Source organism: Cupressus sempervirens, chromosome 4 (genome assembly GCF_028749045.1).
Source record: "Cupressus sempervirens isolate cs-2001-9-10 chromosome 4, ASM2874904v1, whole genome shotgun sequence".
In the NCBI taxonomy this organism is placed as follows: domain Eukaryota; kingdom Viridiplantae; phylum Streptophyta; class Pinopsida; order Cupressales; family Cupressaceae; genus Cupressus; species Cupressus sempervirens.
Window position 1 is genome coordinate 919,128,906 of NC_143121.1, and position 19,878 is coordinate 919,148,783.

At 39.3% G+C, this 19,878-nt stretch overlaps 1 protein-coding gene across 1 annotated transcript in view; it reads right to left on the reverse strand.

Moving 5' to 3' along the window:
* Positions 1 to 1,688: 1,688 nt before the first annotated feature.
* LOC149564400 (damage-control phosphatase At2g17340-like) overlaps positions 1,689 to 19,878 on the reverse strand; it is a 238,791-nt gene continuing 220,601 nt past the window's right edge. Inside the window, exons 10-12 of the mRNA XM_089827455.1 lie at positions 2,908 to 2,985; positions 2,726 to 2,788; positions 1,689 to 2,428 (exon numbers count right to left, since the gene is read on the reverse strand). Coding sequence (XP_089683581.1) covers positions 2,348 to 2,428; positions 2,726 to 2,788; positions 2,908 to 2,985 — 222 coding nt within the window. The 3' untranslated portion in view covers positions 1,689 to 2,347. The remainder of the gene's footprint in view (positions 2,429 to 2,725; positions 2,789 to 2,907; positions 2,986 to 19,878) is intronic.

Genomic DNA, 19,878 nt, shown 5'->3' on the forward strand with positions numbered 1-19,878 from the left:
TATTTTTTGAATGGTTCGAACTAGTTTCCCTTCCATGGGTGTGCAACTTTCCAAATTATTGAGAATTCCCCATGTTTTGGAAGGCTTGAAGAAAAGCCTGATTTGATTCCTTTGTTTAATTTTTCAGGGCTTGGTTTGATTGTTCCATATATGACCTCATCTCATTGGTTAATTTAGTAATAGTGGCCTTCTTTATTCTTTTTTTATAAGTTTGCATAAGCTTTTATTCACAGGATGGTAGGATTATGCTCTGATACCACTGCAATGTACTCACCTCTAGGTTGAGTATTTTTTATTTTGAAACTTATAACAAATGTTAATAGATAATAGAAGAAATATATATAAAAACATTAATTCAATAACCATACACTGGCCCCATACTAAACCCAACTAATCCTCAGGAGAAAACTCTAATTAATTTACTTAACCCTCTGATGAGAAGAATCATTGATATTGAATTTGGCATTCCACGACATCGACATCACTGGGATAGGATACAATAATTATACATATTGACAACAAACAATGATTGTGTAAACATATACAAGGGATTAAGCAAACTAATTAGAGATTCCTCCTAATTATCAATAATTCTTCTCAACCTCCATTCTAGACTACTCTTTTCCTAGTCACTGCTGACTCTACATTTTTTAATCGACTATGCAAGTCAATTTATAGTTTTGCTAATATTGATTGTATTACATATTCATGGAATAAGTGTATATGCTTAGTTTATCCCCAATTATATATATATATATAAAAGCTTGAAGTGTATTTATTTAATAAATAAAAATTACCAAGTATATTTATTATAGTAAAAATAAAATACTATTTTGACATTACAAAGATTCATTCTTACCTTTATTGAAGGTTATTGCAGTCCCTGCATCGTGAATTTTCTTAACTTCAAGCATTTCAAGGTCCCCTTTTTCCTAAGTAGCATCCTCGACGATCCTTTCCACTTGATCAGAAGTTCCTTAGTAGATCGGCTCCTTAATTTTCATTCTACATGTATTAAGGATAACTTTAGGTTCCAAAATGAGTTGTCCCCTGCCATCAAGTGGGGGTAATTCTGCTAATGGCCACTCGTCCTAAAACTTTCTCGAGTATAGAGACATGGAATATGTCAAGGAATTGACAATCATTGAGAAGTTCTAGCTTGTATGCCACTTTACCGACCTTTCTCATCACCTTGTACAATTCATAGAAATGGGGTTTATGTTTTTTTGTTTTGCTCTTCTTGATGAAAGCTTTCTTATGTGGTTGTAACCGCAAGAATACTAGATCTCCTACCGCGAATGACCTCCACACAATTCTTGTCACCATAAATTTTCTATTGATTTTGAGCATGATGCAAGTTGTCTTTAGGTTGATTCTTATCTTAATTGAGGGTTACTACACATGATGATACTGAATATTTATAAAAAAATATTTTATCCCTTAGCAACAGTCCCAAGTTTACCAAAAAAGGATACAAGAAACAACCCAATAAAAGGCTAGGCTCATTGTCTCACACGTACCTACACCAGTATGGAAATAAACAATGACCTACGTAACAAACAAAAATATAACTATGCAGTCAACCTTTGTTGCAATTACGTATAAGGAGAAGAAAATATTATGATTATCCATAAGCCATACAAGATTTAAATGGTGATTGGATGGACATGTACCAGAAACTAGAAATATAATCACAGAAAACTGTATCTATTGATAATTAATCATCGCTATCTGATTCAAGAGCCCCAAACTGCAATGTATTACAACTATTGGAAACAGATGTCCTCTCTTTTGATGCATAATTGCTTGCAAACTGACTTTTGAATGAGCAAGAAATAGACAATTTGGCACTAATAGCACCTTTACGTTCTAATCACTTGGGGAAAATTGCGATGAGTAGAGACAAATATCAGCTACTGGTATCTCAAGCAATAGCTTAGAAAAACTTGTAATCAATAAACTTCCGTTGTACTTTAGAGGCCTAAAACCAATAAAAGTTTAACAGGCCGCCCTACATAGTTGTGCTCACAATATAACAGTTGAAAGCTATTCATACTAATGCACATTCTTCAACATTCCTTAAATGTCTACTGTAACTCTGTGTGTGTGTGTGTGCGCGCGTGTGTGTGTGTGATGATTTACCCTGAAATTGTGTTAATGTTGATCCGTTTACTAACTGTGCTCCAGTCTAGCAAAATGTGTTGTCTTAAGATACAGTTTCAAGATTCAACTTTAAGTTGCGATAAATAGAGAGAGCACAAGAAATCGTACACCAACCTTTTTAATAAACCTCTTCCATACCAGGAAAATTACACATTTGATGTACACCAATTATATCATATATTTTTCATGAAACAACTTCAGTGTATTTAATCACACAATCATAAAGCCGTCCACCAAGAAACTCCGCAACCTCGGGATGTTTAACCTGTTCAAAATGGCAGAAGATTTATGAAAGCATTGTCTTTTAAGGAAACAGGATCTTCCCTAACACAAGAAGTTAACATTTTTTACTCTCATCTTTCAGCAAATTTGAAGAAATCATAAAGCTTTACCAAACTTAAGCTGCTAAAAAAGAAATCAAATATCCCCATTAAACATATTTTATTTCAGGAGTTATTTTTAAAAACATTATACAAAAATAAAAATATCAAGATCATGGAGTACGCAAAGAAAGAAAACGGCAATCAGAAAAAGTTTGAACTGCCAACTACAGAAACATTACCATTCCAAGTTTAACTGAATCACATTTGAATTGGGCATAAAGATTGGTCTCAATTGCACGACCCTAATGCCAACAAAATCATTCCAATAATTGTCAGTAACTTTAGATTTACCATCCTCTGAAAAATCCGACCAGATTTAAAAGTGAAATATTTATAGTTCAAGCAGATAAGCTGTACTCACCATGCCCTCCAAAATTACCAAATCTGCATCATTTGCAACAAATGCAAGCTCAGGAGATACCGATGCAAGATCAATCACCTACAGATATTTATGTTTGTCAGTATTTTGTAAATGTAATTTAATATTAGATATTTTAGTTACATGCATCTGGACACCACAATGTAGTTAAGAGTCTGAGATGTAATTAAGAACATGCATCTGATGAAAATTCTGTGGAGAGTATTATGTCACAAAAAATTGGATTACTTAGCAAAAAGCATTAGAGACGTGTTATCCATTTCTGAACATGGTAATCCCCATGGATACTAGAAGCTACAATTTTCTCACGAAATGGTCATGACTATAACAGTATAACTTGATTTTTCTGATAATCATATTGACAAAATGATTGAAATAAGAAACTGGTAAGGTGGACGTGATTTTTGTTATAAGCTTTAGATCTTATACATGGTATATGCACTTCTCATTTTCCTAAGTAGTTTTCTCCCTTAGAAAAATATTGCAGACATGCCCTGGAAATAAGTGCAGAGAAGCAGGCAACTACACCGCAGAAAAATGCTCTCAAGCAATACTCATTGATTTCATTCAATCCAAATCTGCAACCAACGTTTCTTTAATAAAAACAAAAATATAACAACTTTACATTCAAAGACTGCATGGCCTCCCTTTACAAAAACATGATTTACACATACTCTATGCAACCAACATGCTCTTTTTTTCATCTTCTTAATGGCAGATTTGACTCTCTAAAACCCCATATACAGAGGTGTCCAACTCCTGCTCAATATACTTTTCATAATTCTATTTTGAATGCTTTTAGTTTTAAGTGGAGCCTCAAAGAAATGTTCTCTTCATTTTTTTCCTAATTTGACCTTCACTTCAAGAAGATTGGCTTTTCAGTTTTCCCCAGCATAGGCGTCCAACCTCCTTAACAAGAACTAATTTGTAATTCTTCTCTTCTTCAAACCCACACAGCAAAGATACTCCCCAAGGGGAAAACGAATTTCCAATATGGAGCATATTGTAGCAATTAAGAGCCTACTAACATGCCCAGGCATTAATTTTTAGTTACTTCAAATTGTTGTTCGAACTTTAAATTTGGAGAGCCTTCAGAGTCACGTCATTTCAAACAAGTTTGTCACTTCTTATTGGGCCCCAGTTCAACTTCGAGGTTGTGGTTTGTGTGTTTGGCAAAATTTGTTTGGGGAATTGGGCCCACTCTGGGTTTGTCAACACAAACACACAAATATGCAGCAGTAATTAAGTTTAGAATACACTACGCTAAAAGTCAAATTGCATAGAAAAATACACCATTGTATTAATAGTCAAAACTTGATTGTCATGATACATGTTTTACTTCAAATAACATAGCAAATTACACCCCCATATTAATATTTTCATTCAAAAATATTAATATACAGTCAACCATCACTGATCAAAAACATCATGATCCTCCATATGTTGTGATAAATTAAAAGAACGGTAAATAGTGCTGATGGCAATGGAACTGGCACTGGCATTGGCACTAGCATTTAAAGTGGGACTAGTACTCTCAATCTCATGCTCACTAGGTGGTTCATAGTCATCATTGTTGTCCAGCAAAAAGGGTAGTTAGACAGTTACCGGTGTGGACACGGTTGTGTCGTTTCATTGGCACTATTTCGGACATTATAATGTCATGAACACTAATGTATTTTTGCATCATTATCATTGTATGAAATATCATTGTTGTGTACGGAAAGCATTTGATAAATGAATACTACTTTGCATTGAGTATATGTTTCTTCCTGTTCACCTACAGGCTGAACAATCATCAACTCCAAGGGCAGCAAGGAGGGAAACTGTGGTGCAAGAGCACCTAGGCTAACTACTAGTCCTAGTTCCACATTTTTGGTTTTGCACTTGTACTGACCTTAGCCAAGTCAATTGTGTGTGTTTGGACCTTAGAAGGTCCTGTGAGTTTGGTCCTATAGATGGATTTGACTAGGCTCAATCCATTCTAGATGGTTTTGCTTACCTTGTGTTCAGGTTTTTGGGAAGCAAGATTAGGGTTATGGGTCTTATACCCTAGAAGTCTAGAGAAAGTTTGGATTTGAGCTTACTATGTCTTCTATGGTGTATTTACATCTTTTTGCATAGGTTGGAGGTCATATGTTGTCATTGGGTACAATGTTGGGAAAGTTGTCAATTTGTTGCAAAAATTGTCAATTAGGTCAAAGTGGTCCAAATCATGTGAGTTGATGCTCTAAAGGCTAAATCATGCTTAGACATCATAAAGAGATCATAGCAGACCTATTTGGGAGGTTCCAAGTGATGAATGTCAAAGTTGCTAGAAAATACAAAATGTCGTCAGCAACTTTGAAAAGTTGCATGACAATATTTGACAAGAATGTTGCATATCGTGAGAATAGAGTTGATAGTTATGATAACTGTTTGAAACCTTTGTGAAAACCTATAAACCATGAAGGAGAGCCATTTCAAGGGTTGCTAATTTGTTGGTGAACAGAGTGTCCTTTCAACTATTTTAATAAATTTACTCTATGCCCAAGGTTCAAAAATTACAAAATGTCTACAACAGTTGAGAAAATCTCATGTTATTTGACTTTCTCTCTGAATTTTTTAAAGGTACAGCTCCCTTATTAGATTTGCAATGAATTCAAATTATTTTTTGCACTTTTACCCAAAAGCGCCTGAGGATCTCTCAACTACTCCTAGGTAGTGAGGTAAAGAATCAACTAAAAATCTCAAAGTAACATCCACTGAATATATATATATATATAGATATATATATATATATATATATATATATATATATATATATATATATATATATATATAGAAATTCTACATTAAAAGAATGAATAATATCACAAACTAATATCAATGATCCGAGCACCATAACTGAAATGAACTTACAGAAAGAACAACAACCAATATCTCGAATCATTAAACCAAAGTCCACAAAGTAACAAAGATTTGAACACTTTGAACACCAAGTTTCAAAGTAGAATCCGAGATGATTTATATATGTGTATTGAACTTTCCATGCACACAGTCATTTGAAAGAAAAACATCCATATACTATCCTTTGATTGCTGCTTTAAAAGTACCTATTTTATCAAAGTTTTTCTACTATCTACCTTCTAACTATCTATTGCTCACCCCTAACCAGTTCAATGCCCCAACGTTTATAGTTTTTCCATACAAATCGGAAAGGCCTCCATCAAAAGCCAACCGTTTCGGTAAAACAAGAAAGCAGTTATCTAAAAAAAGGCGCCAAAAAGTGACTGAAAGCAATGGTTCAGTTCAAGTGTCATCACTAGTTTTCTCCTCCTCACCAACGGTCTGACGTACCAGCTTCCAGCTTCGGAAAGTATTCATAAACTCCTACATTGCGTGGGAGTGTGGATTCTTCAAGCTCAGCAATCGGGCTCTACACGCATCCTTCTACCATTTGAATTCCTTTATCTTTAAACTATGACACGGCATCAAGTTCTTGTTGAGACACAACATCGATTCAATACTTGCCAACGCAGTGAAATCGTTGGCGCTTGGTGATTCGCCATCCCTAATTTGTTCCACGGCTTCATTGAAGCTCTTTGTTAGTGTCTTGGCGTCCATGTTCCCGTCGTCAAACTGTAAGATCCTTGTACAATTAACTACCTTCATATCCTTAAGGAGTTCTTCATGCATTTTAGTAATTTTATTTTCTGAGCCCTGCACTTCTTTAATTGTTTCCTTGTAAACCGACTCCTTCCAACCCATGTTGTTCTTCATAATGAACAACATGCAGGGATCCACGTTTTTCATTGGCTTCTCATTCAGGAACTTGAGGACCCAGAACCTCTCAACTTCAACCACTTGAAAAACAATCGCTTGACATCGACCTAGCTCTATTTCCCAAACTGGAACTAAAGTTTGGATCTCTCCCAGCAATGATTCTCCCTCAACATAAACATTAGCAAATTCTAAAATAAATTTATTACCTTCTTTTATGATGATGTCCACCCAATCCTTCACGGTATCAGCTAATAGCTTCCCTTTTTACATCTGCTTCATCAATTGTTGACTTCCTGCTGAATTAGGATCAAAGGGCTATGGAACTTGAACAATCGGCAATGCGCCAAGGTTCATTAAGGAATCGATATATGCAGCCATTGTCGTTACCATGCCTTTTAGTTCCTTTTTCTCTTTTCTATCCTTCTCAGAGTGTGTCAACATATGATCAGCAGAGAATTTAAAGAAGTGATTACCGGTGCTCCTATTAATGGTCCCCATTTCAACAGAGGTAACTTTGAAACCTTCATCATCAATATCCCCGGACTCTTGCTTATAGGTAGCTATTTCAGCAGTGATTTTTCCTGTTACTGGGTCTTTGGTAAGGTGAGTGTCTGTCTTCAACTTCTTTACCTTCGAACCCCTAGTTGCATATTTAGTGACGATGTTTTTCACCAGTGTGAACACTGGTTGCAAATTCCTTTTCTTGCTGATTGTGTTAGATAGCCAAGAAGGAATAGCAGGGCTCATGGACATCGCTTGGGCATCTCTAGTAGGAGTTAGGAATCTAGGCTGATCTACCTTAGGAGCCTCGATGAACTGAACATTGCCATCCGCACCATCTGAGGAATTGAGGCCATCATTTGAATCCTGCCCCTGAGTTGACATTCTCTCTTTCTGAGCTTTGTGTTGCTTCAGGGCTTCAGATTTAGATTGAGATCTAGTCCTTGGAGCCATAGTTTTCAAATGAAGGGGCGTCTTCTTCTGTTTATCCTGAGCCAATATACTACCTGCAACAAGAGAAAGTGGGACGTCAAATGGAGATGGTTCAGAAAAAGAAACCACCCCTCAAGAGGGTTCATTGATAATTCCTTTGCTCTTTTTCTTTAACCAGTCATCTATGAAGGTAAGTATAAATCTAGCACTTAGATTGATATCATCTTCTTCATCCTTATTGCAATCAACTGCCAGAGACTTCAATTCACTAGATTCTTCCTAGCCAGGTTCAATTATATCCAAGCCATCCTCAATCACTCCCTCTGTTTTGAACTTGAACCTGAAGGAATTAATTTGCTGCAAAGTCAGCCTTGAATTATCTTTTCTCAAAACTTCTTCATCCCTACAATCTTGCCATAGGTCTTCCAACTGTAGAGTTGTCGGCGAGTGAACTTCAAGGCCGAGAATCTGGACTGCATACCCTTTACTATCGAAGTTCCTTCTGCTATGGTAACAGCCGAAATTGAACCCAAGAAAATTACTTCCAATGACAGAAGCGTTGGTCATGCTGCTACAAACCAATGAACCCAGCTTGATAGGAAAAATTGTTTCCCAATCCTCTTGTGGTAAATTATCCTTTATAACAGAGAAAAGTTGCCTACATATCTCGGCCAAAACAAAACAATCCAAAGCATACCGTGGCAACTTTGTAGGTTCTTTGAATCCACCTATCCTCAAGTATGTGAATCTGGGAAACTGTATGAAGTGGCTTCCATGTTGCTAAACTAACCTTTGGGCTTCAGGAGACGATTGTTTACCGTACAGGTAAAATAAATGAACGCATACAGACAATGGAACACGAACAACAAACTCCTTTTACTATATTCGCATATGCCAGAACATTTCATTATGCTTCATAAGATGAAATGATGAATGATGAATTACAATGATCCCAGACGGGATATAAATACTATCCGCTGAACCTTCCCGAAGGAAAACGTCAGCCACAAACATTATGTCCGCTACAAACTATTTACCCATCAGCTACAGAATACAGAAACACTGACGACAATCACCCTGTCAGCTACAGAAACACTGACGACAATCATCCCGTCGGCTACAGAAACACCGATGACAATCATCCCGTCGGCTATAGAAACACCGACGACAATCACTCCGTCGGCTACAAAAACACCGACGACAATCACTCCGTCAATTGACACAATTTCTACCGACGACATCATCCCCCCCAAAAGAAAAAGTCGTCTCCAAACGACAATTACAAAATATCTGAGATAAATTAACAAACAAAATACATTAACAGAGTGACTACAACAAAAAATCTACTTCTGTCACATCACTTTCACATTCATCCCGTTACATCTATAGCCTCTGCTAACACAATACTATCTCCTCAAGCTGACCTTGATAGCCACTCGTGTTGCTTTCTCTACTTCCAACATTGGGTCCACTGAGCTAAGTGTCGTTGTACTGCCTTCTGGATGACCCACTCCTCCCGAGCTCTTTCCTTCTTTCCGTGGATGAGTCCAGAGTTTTTCCCGCGAAGTAGTCGGGTTCCCACGGATGTTTTTCATCTTTCCGTAGAGGATTTTTTCCCTATTTTCCATGGATGTTTTTGACCATCCGCGGACAAGACTGTTGTTGTACATTGGTCTTGCATTTCGTGGGAAGTCTTCTGTGGGCATGCTTGGAGAAGGCCACGGTTCCTGTAGGCGTTATGTTATCCCGCGGACCCCCCTTTGTTTTTGTTGTCTTCAGTGGAGTCCTTCATTCCAGTAGTTCTCTTCACCCTTCCGCAAGCGTCTTTCCTTCTGTGGGCGTCTTCCTTCCGCGGGCATCAATTGTCCCTGCAGATCATTCTCGTCACAGTCTTCCCGCGGGTGTTTTATTCCATGAACCTCTTACAGGGTTACACTCTATGCTTCAGAGGTGTCTTGAGTTCGGCAGGGGAAGGTGGCAGGAAGCTTTCTAACCAAAAAGAAAACAACGACAGATTCAAATTGTTTAGAATGAGTATCGGATAATGCCAAAGGGAAGAGGCAATCTTAGTGATTGCCAGAAAGAGTGTAGAATTGGCAGAAAATGACAAAAATAGTGTGTTCTGTGCCCCTGGACCCCTAGTCGTTGCGGATATCAGTCGTGAAGTGTGACCAGTTGAAAAGACTTGAAGCTGCTGCAAACATGGAGTGTCTGTGCACCAGAGGCACTAGGAGTAGGTGTTGGCCGAGAGGCTATCTTGGTGGATGCATACAGAGCTCGGGAGGAGTGGGTCATCCAGAAGGCAGTACAGCGACACTTAACTCAGTGGACCCAATGTTAGAAGTAGAGAAAGCAGCACGGGTGGCTATCAAGGTCAGCTTGAGGAGATAGTATTGTGTTAGCAGAGGCTACAGATGTAACGGGATGAATGTGGAAGTGATGTGACAGAAGCAGATTTTTTGTTGTAGTCACTCTGTTAATGTATTTTGTTTGTTAATTTATCTTAGATATTTTGTAATTGTCGTTCGGAGATGACTTTTTCTTTTAGGGGAGATGATGTCGTCGGTAGAAACTGTGTCAGCCGACGGAGTGATTGTCGTCGGTGTTTCTATAGCCAACGGGATGATTGTCGTTGGTGTTTCTGTAGCAGACGAGATGATTGTTGTCGGTGTTTCTATAGCTGATGGAGTGATTGTCGTCGATGTTTCTGTATTCTATAGCCGACGGGTAAATAGTTTGTAGCCGACATAATGTTTGTGGCCAATGGACTCCTTCAGGAAAGTTCGACGGATAGTATTTATATCCCGTCTAGGATCATAGTAATTCATCATTCATCATTTCATCTTATGAAGCATAATGAAATGTTCTAACATATGCGAATATAATAAAAGAAGTTTGTTGTTCGTGTTCCATTGTCTGTATGCGTTCATTTATTTTACTCGTACGGTAAACAACAATCTAGGCATTGGCATATTCTTTCAACACATCATGAACTTTCTTGAAATCTTCCAAGACTTTATCTTTCTGTAGTAGAGGGCAATACTGAAAAACTATTATTTCTTCACTCCATACTCCATGAGGGAGAGGGGTAAGATCACAAGTACAGGCAATGCAGTAAGTTAAATAAGAAGCCACATAAAAATTCTCCTAGGATTCCTTGGCACGTTTGAGTTGAGCCCTCAATGAACTGGCAATAATCTCTGCCCAATCCATCCATTGTTCACCCTTCAAGATGATTTCTATGTACCTATACATCCATTCTTCAAAAAGAAACACATTGGCTGAACCTTTGACCCTATGCAACAACACCACTAGATCATGAATATGGGGTTTTAAGTGGTCTTTCGTGATGACCTTGGGTAGCTTAGAACCTCCGCCGTACATGGTCTCGGTCCATTTCCTAGCCAGGGTATTGCGGAATTGGTTTGGGGTTTCTTGATATTCGGCCTAGGCTTGAACAGGGGAAAATGCAGCAAAGGTATTCTCTGGCAAACGTAGTACAGAGGCAATAGTGTCTCTTGAAATTGAGAGTATCATGTTGCCATTTTTACTTACAATACTCTTTCTTTTAACATCGTAGTGATCAATACAAACTTGAAGAAGTTCAAGACTCATAAAGGTTGGGGGAAAAGCAGCAACCTCAATTAACCCACTGGTTAGGACTTCCATACACCCATTCACCTCATTAGCATATTCAAGAAAATTTCCCTGTAAATTCTCCAACTTAACCCCCTCCAAATTCGTATCACAAATGACTAGCTTTCTACATTTTAAACTTGAGACATTACCAAAGAAATGCAATACAGACCTCATTCTTAATCAAACAACAAGGCTTCAAACAGATAATGCTAGAAAATACAAAGATTTGCAGAACAAAACAAGAATTGCCAAGTTCTCACCTGTATTCTGCTGAAAAATCAATGATTTTCTTTGTCTCCCTTAATAACTTCTTCTCCACACTTTCAGTCCTTCACATGACAAACAGAAAAAGAAAGCCGAGCAAGTTTTAAAGGAAAGTACTTACGTGCGGAAGTACAGACTCATTATAAAGCATTAATGACACATCACTCCTTGTTAACGTTCGCACGTTCGAAAGCCTTGTTGTATAAACTTTCCATTTAATAATTCCCTTTTTAGATATATTAGTAATGATTAGTTTTAATGCAACATCCAATCCCTTTTCCGGCTGAAGATTTCCCACTTTCCCCATAATGATGACTTTCCACATCGGGAATAGAAATGTCTTCTTATTCAATGTTCTCTGACATGACCATCAATTGCCTTGCGGGATGACAGAGCGTCGTACACCAAAATTTAATATTGCCAAAACACCTCAGCCGTTGAACAACTTTGAACTACTTCGAACCAAGGTTCGAAGTGGTTCAAAGCGATTCAAAAGAAAACTCCGCCAAGTTGACGCATATCACCTGCCAGAAAAATGTTAGTACAAAACGTTTGGTTGAACTAATTTGAACGACTTTGAACCGAGGTTCAAAGTGGTTTGAAGGAAGAGATATTGACCAGGGGGCAAAGGGACTTCAAATAATCACTTCGGGAGATGGTGAATACGTGAAGTGACAAGGGAAAGACTTCAATAAACGGATAGGAAAAAATTGAAGGAAAGACCTTTGAAAAACGGTGACTCAAAGCACTACTAACATGGTTGTTATTAGTGGGTTTTGAAAATTGAAGGCCATGAACTGCTGCTCCAGAATTTGACTGTTTTAGTGTTTTGGTTGCACATATGCCTTAATGGATTGAAGGATTTCTATTTCTATTGGATCCTTGAAGTTCATGTTCTTAGTGTGCATTTTACATTGCAAGTTGATAGGAATTCATTTGTTTATAGTTTAAAAATCATTTGTAAATAAACAGTTTGTTGTTCCCGTTTTGACAATTTTGTGAAATATGGCTCCCCCTTGAACCCTCATCGTGGAATCATCAGGGCCTTGAGGAATGTGGAAGTGGAGTCCTTGTACAATATACATGTCGTTGGTAGAAATTGTGTATCAGTCGACGGGTCCCTTCGGAAAAGAAATTGTGTATCGGCCGACGGGTCCCTTCGGAAAGGAAATTGTGTATCAGCCGACTGGTCCCTTTGGAAAGGTTCTTCTTATGTAGCCGACGGGTCCCTTCGGAAAGGTTTTTGTTATGTAGCAGACATAATGTATCTGGCCGACGGATATCTTCGGGAAGGTTCTTCGGAAAGTATTTATAACCCCTTCGGGAAGCATTGTATTCATCTTATCATCATATCTTACCATCGAAGCATAATGTACTGTGGGCATATGCGAATAATAATAAGAGTTCTGTTGTTTGCTATTCATGTTCGTATTCATTGTCTGTTTCCTAATTAATCTATGCGGTAAACATTTGGCGCCGTTGTCGGGGACCTGGTACGCAGGCAGGCGGATATGAATTAAATGCCAAATCAGTTGAACAAAGATAAGAGTAAGCTGAAGGAAAAAGATGACATACGCGTTGCGCAAGAAAATTTAATTCTGGCTCAGCAGACAAAGCGTCGAAGGAGATTTCAAAAAATTGCCGATGGAAACAAAAACGCGGAAGGATTGTTGAAGGAGACTCGACAACGGCTTGAGTTGGTGGAAGAAGAAGGGGAGGGCGAGGATGATGAAGAGGTTCAGATTGTCACGGCTACCCCCTTGCTATTTCCGCGTACTACAGTTCCTATGACTTCCGAGTTGACACCCCGAGGTCTGCACATGGCTCACATTCCAGGGTTTGGACAAACTCAGTGACCGATATTGATGACTGGAGGATCCCACCAGGCAGTCACACTAGCCGCACCATGGCAACACAGGGTACGGCCTTCTCCTGTCTGGCCGGGGGCAGGATTGCGGTCGGCTTTGCCCACCTGACAGCACCCGTCAATCGAGAGACTTCTTCAGCTCCTGAAGCACTTCCGGTAGCAACACCCGTGGCGCCTGCCATAAGTCAGCCAGCAGCAGTTGTTACCGTAGCACAGTCAGCAAAAGCTCAAGCACTTCCAGTAGAGAACGTACCAGACGAAGGAGTACAGGAGTGTATGGACCCAGCGCAGCCCGAACAACCAAAGGTCATGGATAGAGCCAGTGTTTTTCTGAGGCAGCAGTTCCGACTCATCCCTGACAAGCGTGGCCCGTCCATTCAGTCCCCCAGCTATTCCAGAGTAGCACCTGTACCAGAGCCTCAGTCTCAGGAGGAGGGAATGCCACATGCCGTGTTTGCACCGACAGCAGAGGAGGCGGCACCGGATGTGGGCATGGCCCCCGCTAATGAGGAGGACAATAGTGATGCAGAATGGTCATTCGAGGACTTCGCCAAGGAGGATTACGGGTTGGATGAGGACAGGTGCAGGGACTACCTCAGGACTATGAAGTCTGCATTGAAGAAGGGGCATGATGTGGCGATTCAAGCTCTCACTCGGCAAAGGGAGTGGCATTTGATTTGAGCGTATATTCGTGGGATTTGTCCTAAGCGATTTCAAACTTGTTTTGTGGATAGAGGTTGGCCGGCAGTTGAGACACCAAAGATGTTGGCAGATTGGGCCACTGAGCCAGAGTTGGGACCGAGTGACACTCTGATGATGAAGTTGGCACATGAGATCGTGGGACTATACAAAGAGGTTTACTATGCGCGGCAGCACGCAGAGGCGGATAGGGCAGTAGACAGTGTTGCAGCTCAAAGATCTCTAGCGGTTGAAAAAGAGGCAAGAGAAAAGTTAGCCACTGATTTGGCCGACAAGCAGGTAGCATGGGCAATAGAGCGGACAAAACTATTGAAGGATATGGCAGCAGTGGTACAGGAGAAGGACGCGGCTATCCGGGATAAAGATACGGCAAAGCATGAGTTGGAGTTGGCCAAGAGGCAGGCTATGGATGCTGCGCTTCTACTGAAGGAGGCCGTAGAGGTTAATTCACAAATTCAGACAGATCTGCAAATCCGGACTGACCAGGTGTATGAGTTACGTCGTCAACAGCACTCTTCTGGAACACCTCTTTCTTCTCTCTAGTATTTCTTTTTCTTGATTGTGGGTTGTCTCCTAATTTTGCTAGTCGTCAGGAGACGACTTTTCTTTTTGGGGGGATGATGTCGGTAGAAATTGTGTATCGGTCGACGGGTCCCTTCAGGAAGAAATTGTGTATCAGCCGACGAGTCCCTTCGGAAAGGAAATTGTGTATCGGCCGACAGGTCCCTTTGGAAAGGTTCTTGTTATGTAGCCGACAGGTCCCTTCGGAAAGGTTTTTGTTATGTAGCGGACATAATGTATCTGGCCGACGGATACCTTCGGGAAGGTTCTTCGGAAAGTATTTATAACCCCTTCGGGAAGCATTTTATTCATCTTATCATCATATCTTACCATCGAAGCATAATGTACTGTGGGCATATGCGAATAATAATAAGAGTTCTGTTGTTTGCTGTTCATGTTCGTATTCATTGTCTGTTTCTTAATTAATCTATGCGGTAAACAATACATAGCCAAGGAGAAGTCTGGACAAGCCTATTTACTATTTTTCAAGTGATGCCTAGGCAAGCGTTTGATGCATGGCTAGGTGATCACAGTGCTTGCAAGTTGTTTTTTGGTAGATTGAATATGCTAGAAAGTTCAATCTAAGACTTGCAGAAGGAGGGATATATGAGGAAGCTATGTGTGTGAGGAGAAGTTTCTAAGACAAGATTTGCTAAGAATTTCATTAAACCCTAGTAGGTGCTGACATGCAATTCTTGAAACCCTCACTTGTAGGCTTAAATATAGCGAAGTGATGTATGGAAAAGTTGAGAACTAGAGACCTATGAAACCTTGAAGTACTTCAAAAAGGGTATTCATATTGGTAATTAGTTTGCCATCTTGTTAAGGGAGAATTAGAGTTCTAGTCGAAAAACCAAGTTTGGAAGCCTAATTCAACTAGGCCTAATTGGGGCAGTTTTACCTAGTTTGAAGGAATCGATAGAGAAACCTATGGATTTTGAGACCACAGTATAATGGAAGTCAAAAATCCCTCAAATTGAATCCCTCAATCCATGTTGAAGGTAGAATTACCATGTTTGTTGAAATTGAGGGTTTGGAGGACAAGTTGAAATGTCTCCAGGATGGATGCAAGTTGTGGAAACATTGGTGTAGCTGTATAGTGAGGTGTGGAGGATAAAATAGCAATCCTCTTGATGTTAGGGGGCCAAAGGGGAAGCCTAATAGGCTAGGAGAGAAGCCTAGGTGAGTACTTAATGAAGAAAAGGACTGGAAGCAATTCAGTTACATCAAACTGAAGCATCCAACTCAGCATGCTCTGGCTCAATAGTCACTGCTTTGTCTACCTTGTTTGTAGGATTTTTCTGTGTGAGGAGCTGCAAGTTCGACTGCACAAACAAGCAGCCCTTTTCCTTTTTGTAGTGTAGTATATTGTGCTGTTTGAGTGGATGGAGGAGCATGTGCTCCAATTCCTCTTAGGTGAAGATGAACCAGCAACCTATCAAGTTTTTAAAATTAGAGAATTATAGTCATTGTAAAAAAAAATTAAAATATAAATAGCACAATAAACATGAAAACAAGATTGAAGGTTTTTTTATAAGAACAAAAAACTAATGATAAAAAATTGATGGCAAGAGGTTGTAGGTGTGGGCATGATTTTCTAAGTACTACAGACTATGAGCATCAGGCCTCTACTCGTCCCACAGAGCATCAAGTAAACAATCATTTGTGCTTGCAAAACTAATGAACTCAGCCCTCACAGCATCCCGTATGTGATGATCACCAGAGTCTGCGAAGTACTACCTTGTAACCTTCACCAACTTCGGGATCTCTATATGGGGCAACTTTTGTGCCAATAGTGAGGAGCCAAGAAATATAATATTTGGGGCTCAATGAAAAAGCAAGAAGATGCAATGGAGTGGTCACTTTGTTCCATCTCTCCACTGCGATTTCTTGTAGTTCTTTGAAGAATGTTTCTTAGAGATCTAGCTCTTTTTATGATGATATTCATCTTCTAGATTATTGAATTGATGTAATGAAATACCTCACCCAATCAAGGCCTATACAAAACATACCAGAGCATACAAAAACAAAGATGGGCAACGATTGACCAGAAATCTGCAACCCCAATTAATGTTCTTAAAGTTTAATTGCTATCACAGTGATGAGAGAAATCAAGAGATCATACACCTTAGCCTTCTAATGATGATTCTGCATTAGAGGTTCCGGAATGTGATAAAAAATTGATGGCAAGACGTTGTAGGTGTGGGTATGGTTCTCCATGGAGGTACTACTGACTATGAGCATCAAGCCTCCACTTGTCCTAAAAAGCATCAAGAAAATAATCCTTTGCGCTTGCAAAACTAATGAGCTCAGCCCTCACAGCATCCCATATGTCATGATCACCAGAACCTGCAAAGTGCTACCTTGTAACCTTCATGAACTTTGGGATCTCTATATGGGCCAACTTTTGTGCCAATAGTGCGAAGGCGACAACTATAATACCAGGGGTTCAATGCAAAAGCAGGAAGATGCAATGGAGTGGTCCAATTGATCCATTTTTCCACTATGATCTCTTGTAGTTCTTTGAAGAATGTTTCTTCAAGATCTTGCTCTTTTCATGATGACGTTCTTCTCAATCATTGAGTAGATGTAATGATGTACCTCACCCAATCAAGGCCTATATGAAATATACCAGAGCATACAAAAACAAAGATACACAATGGTAAACCAGAAATCTGCAACAGCAATAAATGTTCACACAAATTTAATTGCCATTCCAATGATAACAGAGATCAAGAGATTGTATGCCTTAACCTTCTAACAATAATTCTGCATTAGAAGTTGCAGAATATGATGAAATGTAGACTGACACTGTTGTTGGTACCACTCTCCAATGTGAATCACTTCTATAATTGATGTCGCTGCTATGACTAGCAGAGATCCCAGACAGGGGAATTCAGTTATAAACTCACAGCCTGCAATACAAATATGCAGATGATATGAAGCTCTAATATGCTGATGTCTATGTCTCATATGTCAATGTCTGTATGCCTGATATGCTGATGTCTGTATGTTTGATGTGCCAATGCATGTATCTTTGTTATTCTAATATCGCCCAAGTATGAATGCTGATGTATGACTATTATCGCCGATGCTGGAAGTCTGATTCCAGATGTATCCAATTGTTGATGTATGAAATATTGAGTGTCTGATCGCAACAATATAGAACTTGCCACCACTAACAAGAGTGATATGTTCACTGCCAATTCTGACCACAGCCTCGTCAAAGATGCAAAAAACACCACAATCCAATTTGGTCTCTAAGGGATTTCACCAAATTTGGATCGATAGCAGACTGAGGAGGATATTTCACCTCCGAAACTACAATCTCCAAAAGAATTCCAACTTAAAATTACCAACAGATCAATAAGAAACAAAGCTGATCAAAGATGATTATTGCTCCAAGAAGGCTGATACATGAATGAGACCAAACACCTCCAAAATTAAGCAAGTTGACCCAAAGAAAGGTTGGCACATATATTTGAATACCAATGAGGACCGTGCCAAGGGTGGTGCCAAAAGAATGCCAGAAATGGGGTCCTCCAACACTACCTTAATAGCTCACAAATGATCATAATGACCTACGAGGTGAAATTGGAAAAAGGTCCAGTTTAGAAAAAAGGAAACATGACACTATCCATGTCAAAATAACAGATCATACTCAATCTAGACACAATAAAACTCAGGATGTACTCAACATGATACTGCCAAATGCCATCTAGTGTCATTTTCTTAATATTTGTTGCCCCTAAAGTGCTAGATTGCCTTCACATAATCCAATTAACGTTGATTACCATGTTAGACAGCCTCACAAAACTTCAAAAGTTGTCTCAATACAATTGTATTGGAAGCAAAGCAAGTCTCACCAACATATTTTAAAATCAAAACAATTATAAAAAAAGAAAAAATTTAAAAAGTTCACTTAAGTAAAAAATATTTCAAGAATTGTCTAAATATGACTTGTCACATATGTTCATCGGTGATGAACATTAGGATCTCAAAGGCATCAACATATACTTCCTTTATCCAACTCAACTTCTTTCACGATTTTTTTGCAGCATTAGGTTAGGTGAGTGGACAGCACAAGGTATCCACAAAATGTGTGAAAGAACTCCATGCATTGTAATAAGCGTAACAAAGATGCCAATACATTTCATCCAATAGAGTACATATAAACCCCGAGGGGTGCAAGGTGTCCTTGCAACCCATAACTGCCTACCCCTCGAGTATATAAAAAAAATGGCATACTTGATAATCTAACAACATATTTGACGACAGCACTACTATTATACCCAACAACACCCCCCTCGTGGTTGCACCATATCATCTGCTCAATCCACACATGTTTGACCTTTGATCCCAACAAATACATGACAATTTTGGTTAGCTACACTTTCTCCAAACTCTATACCATGGTTCTCCATGCTATACATTCGAGGAGTTGAACCATGTTGTCACAAAACTTGGGTAGTTAGACAGGTTGGCATGACCAAGGCAGTTACAAGGGTGCAACGGTTCACCTCGCACTGCCTCAGACACTATATGTATGTACCTTCTTCATAAGAAAAGGCATGTTGTGAATTGGGAATGTAACCTTGTGTTTAGTGATTAATGAATATATGAATTGCTTCTTAGTTCTCTACATTTCCTATATCGAATACCTTGCTCTATATCTATGCATTAGTTCCTATTACACCATGAGGCTAAACATTTGGTGTTGTTGCCAAATTAAATCTGGGAAGCATGGTAATGGAAAAGATGGGACTACCTATAAATGACAACAGGGCAACCAATGAAGAAGAAATCACAAAACTTTTTTAAGGGAAGCACACTTTGACAACTGACTTCTATATTTTCCTATGGGCCACCATTGAGACATCTGTACGGAGAGAGGTTGGACAAGAGGAAGTTACAGAGGACTCTATGTGGGATGCATTGAACATCAAATCCTATGGTGGATACGCTTTGGCACCAACTGCCTCGTCTATTGGCGCAGGCATTCCTCGTGCAACAAAACCAAAGGGAAGACAATGACGACAACAGATCCTTCGAAACTTTGGTGAAAGCAATCATCAGGAGGGAGATGACCATGATGCATCTCGAAGGACCAACCCATGAGCTTTAAGCCTTGGGGGTAGCAAAGAACACTTGTAAGTCTATAATGATAAAGGTCGCACAACCCCAACCTACTTGTCTTGTATGGAGACATAAATAAATAAATAGTGTTG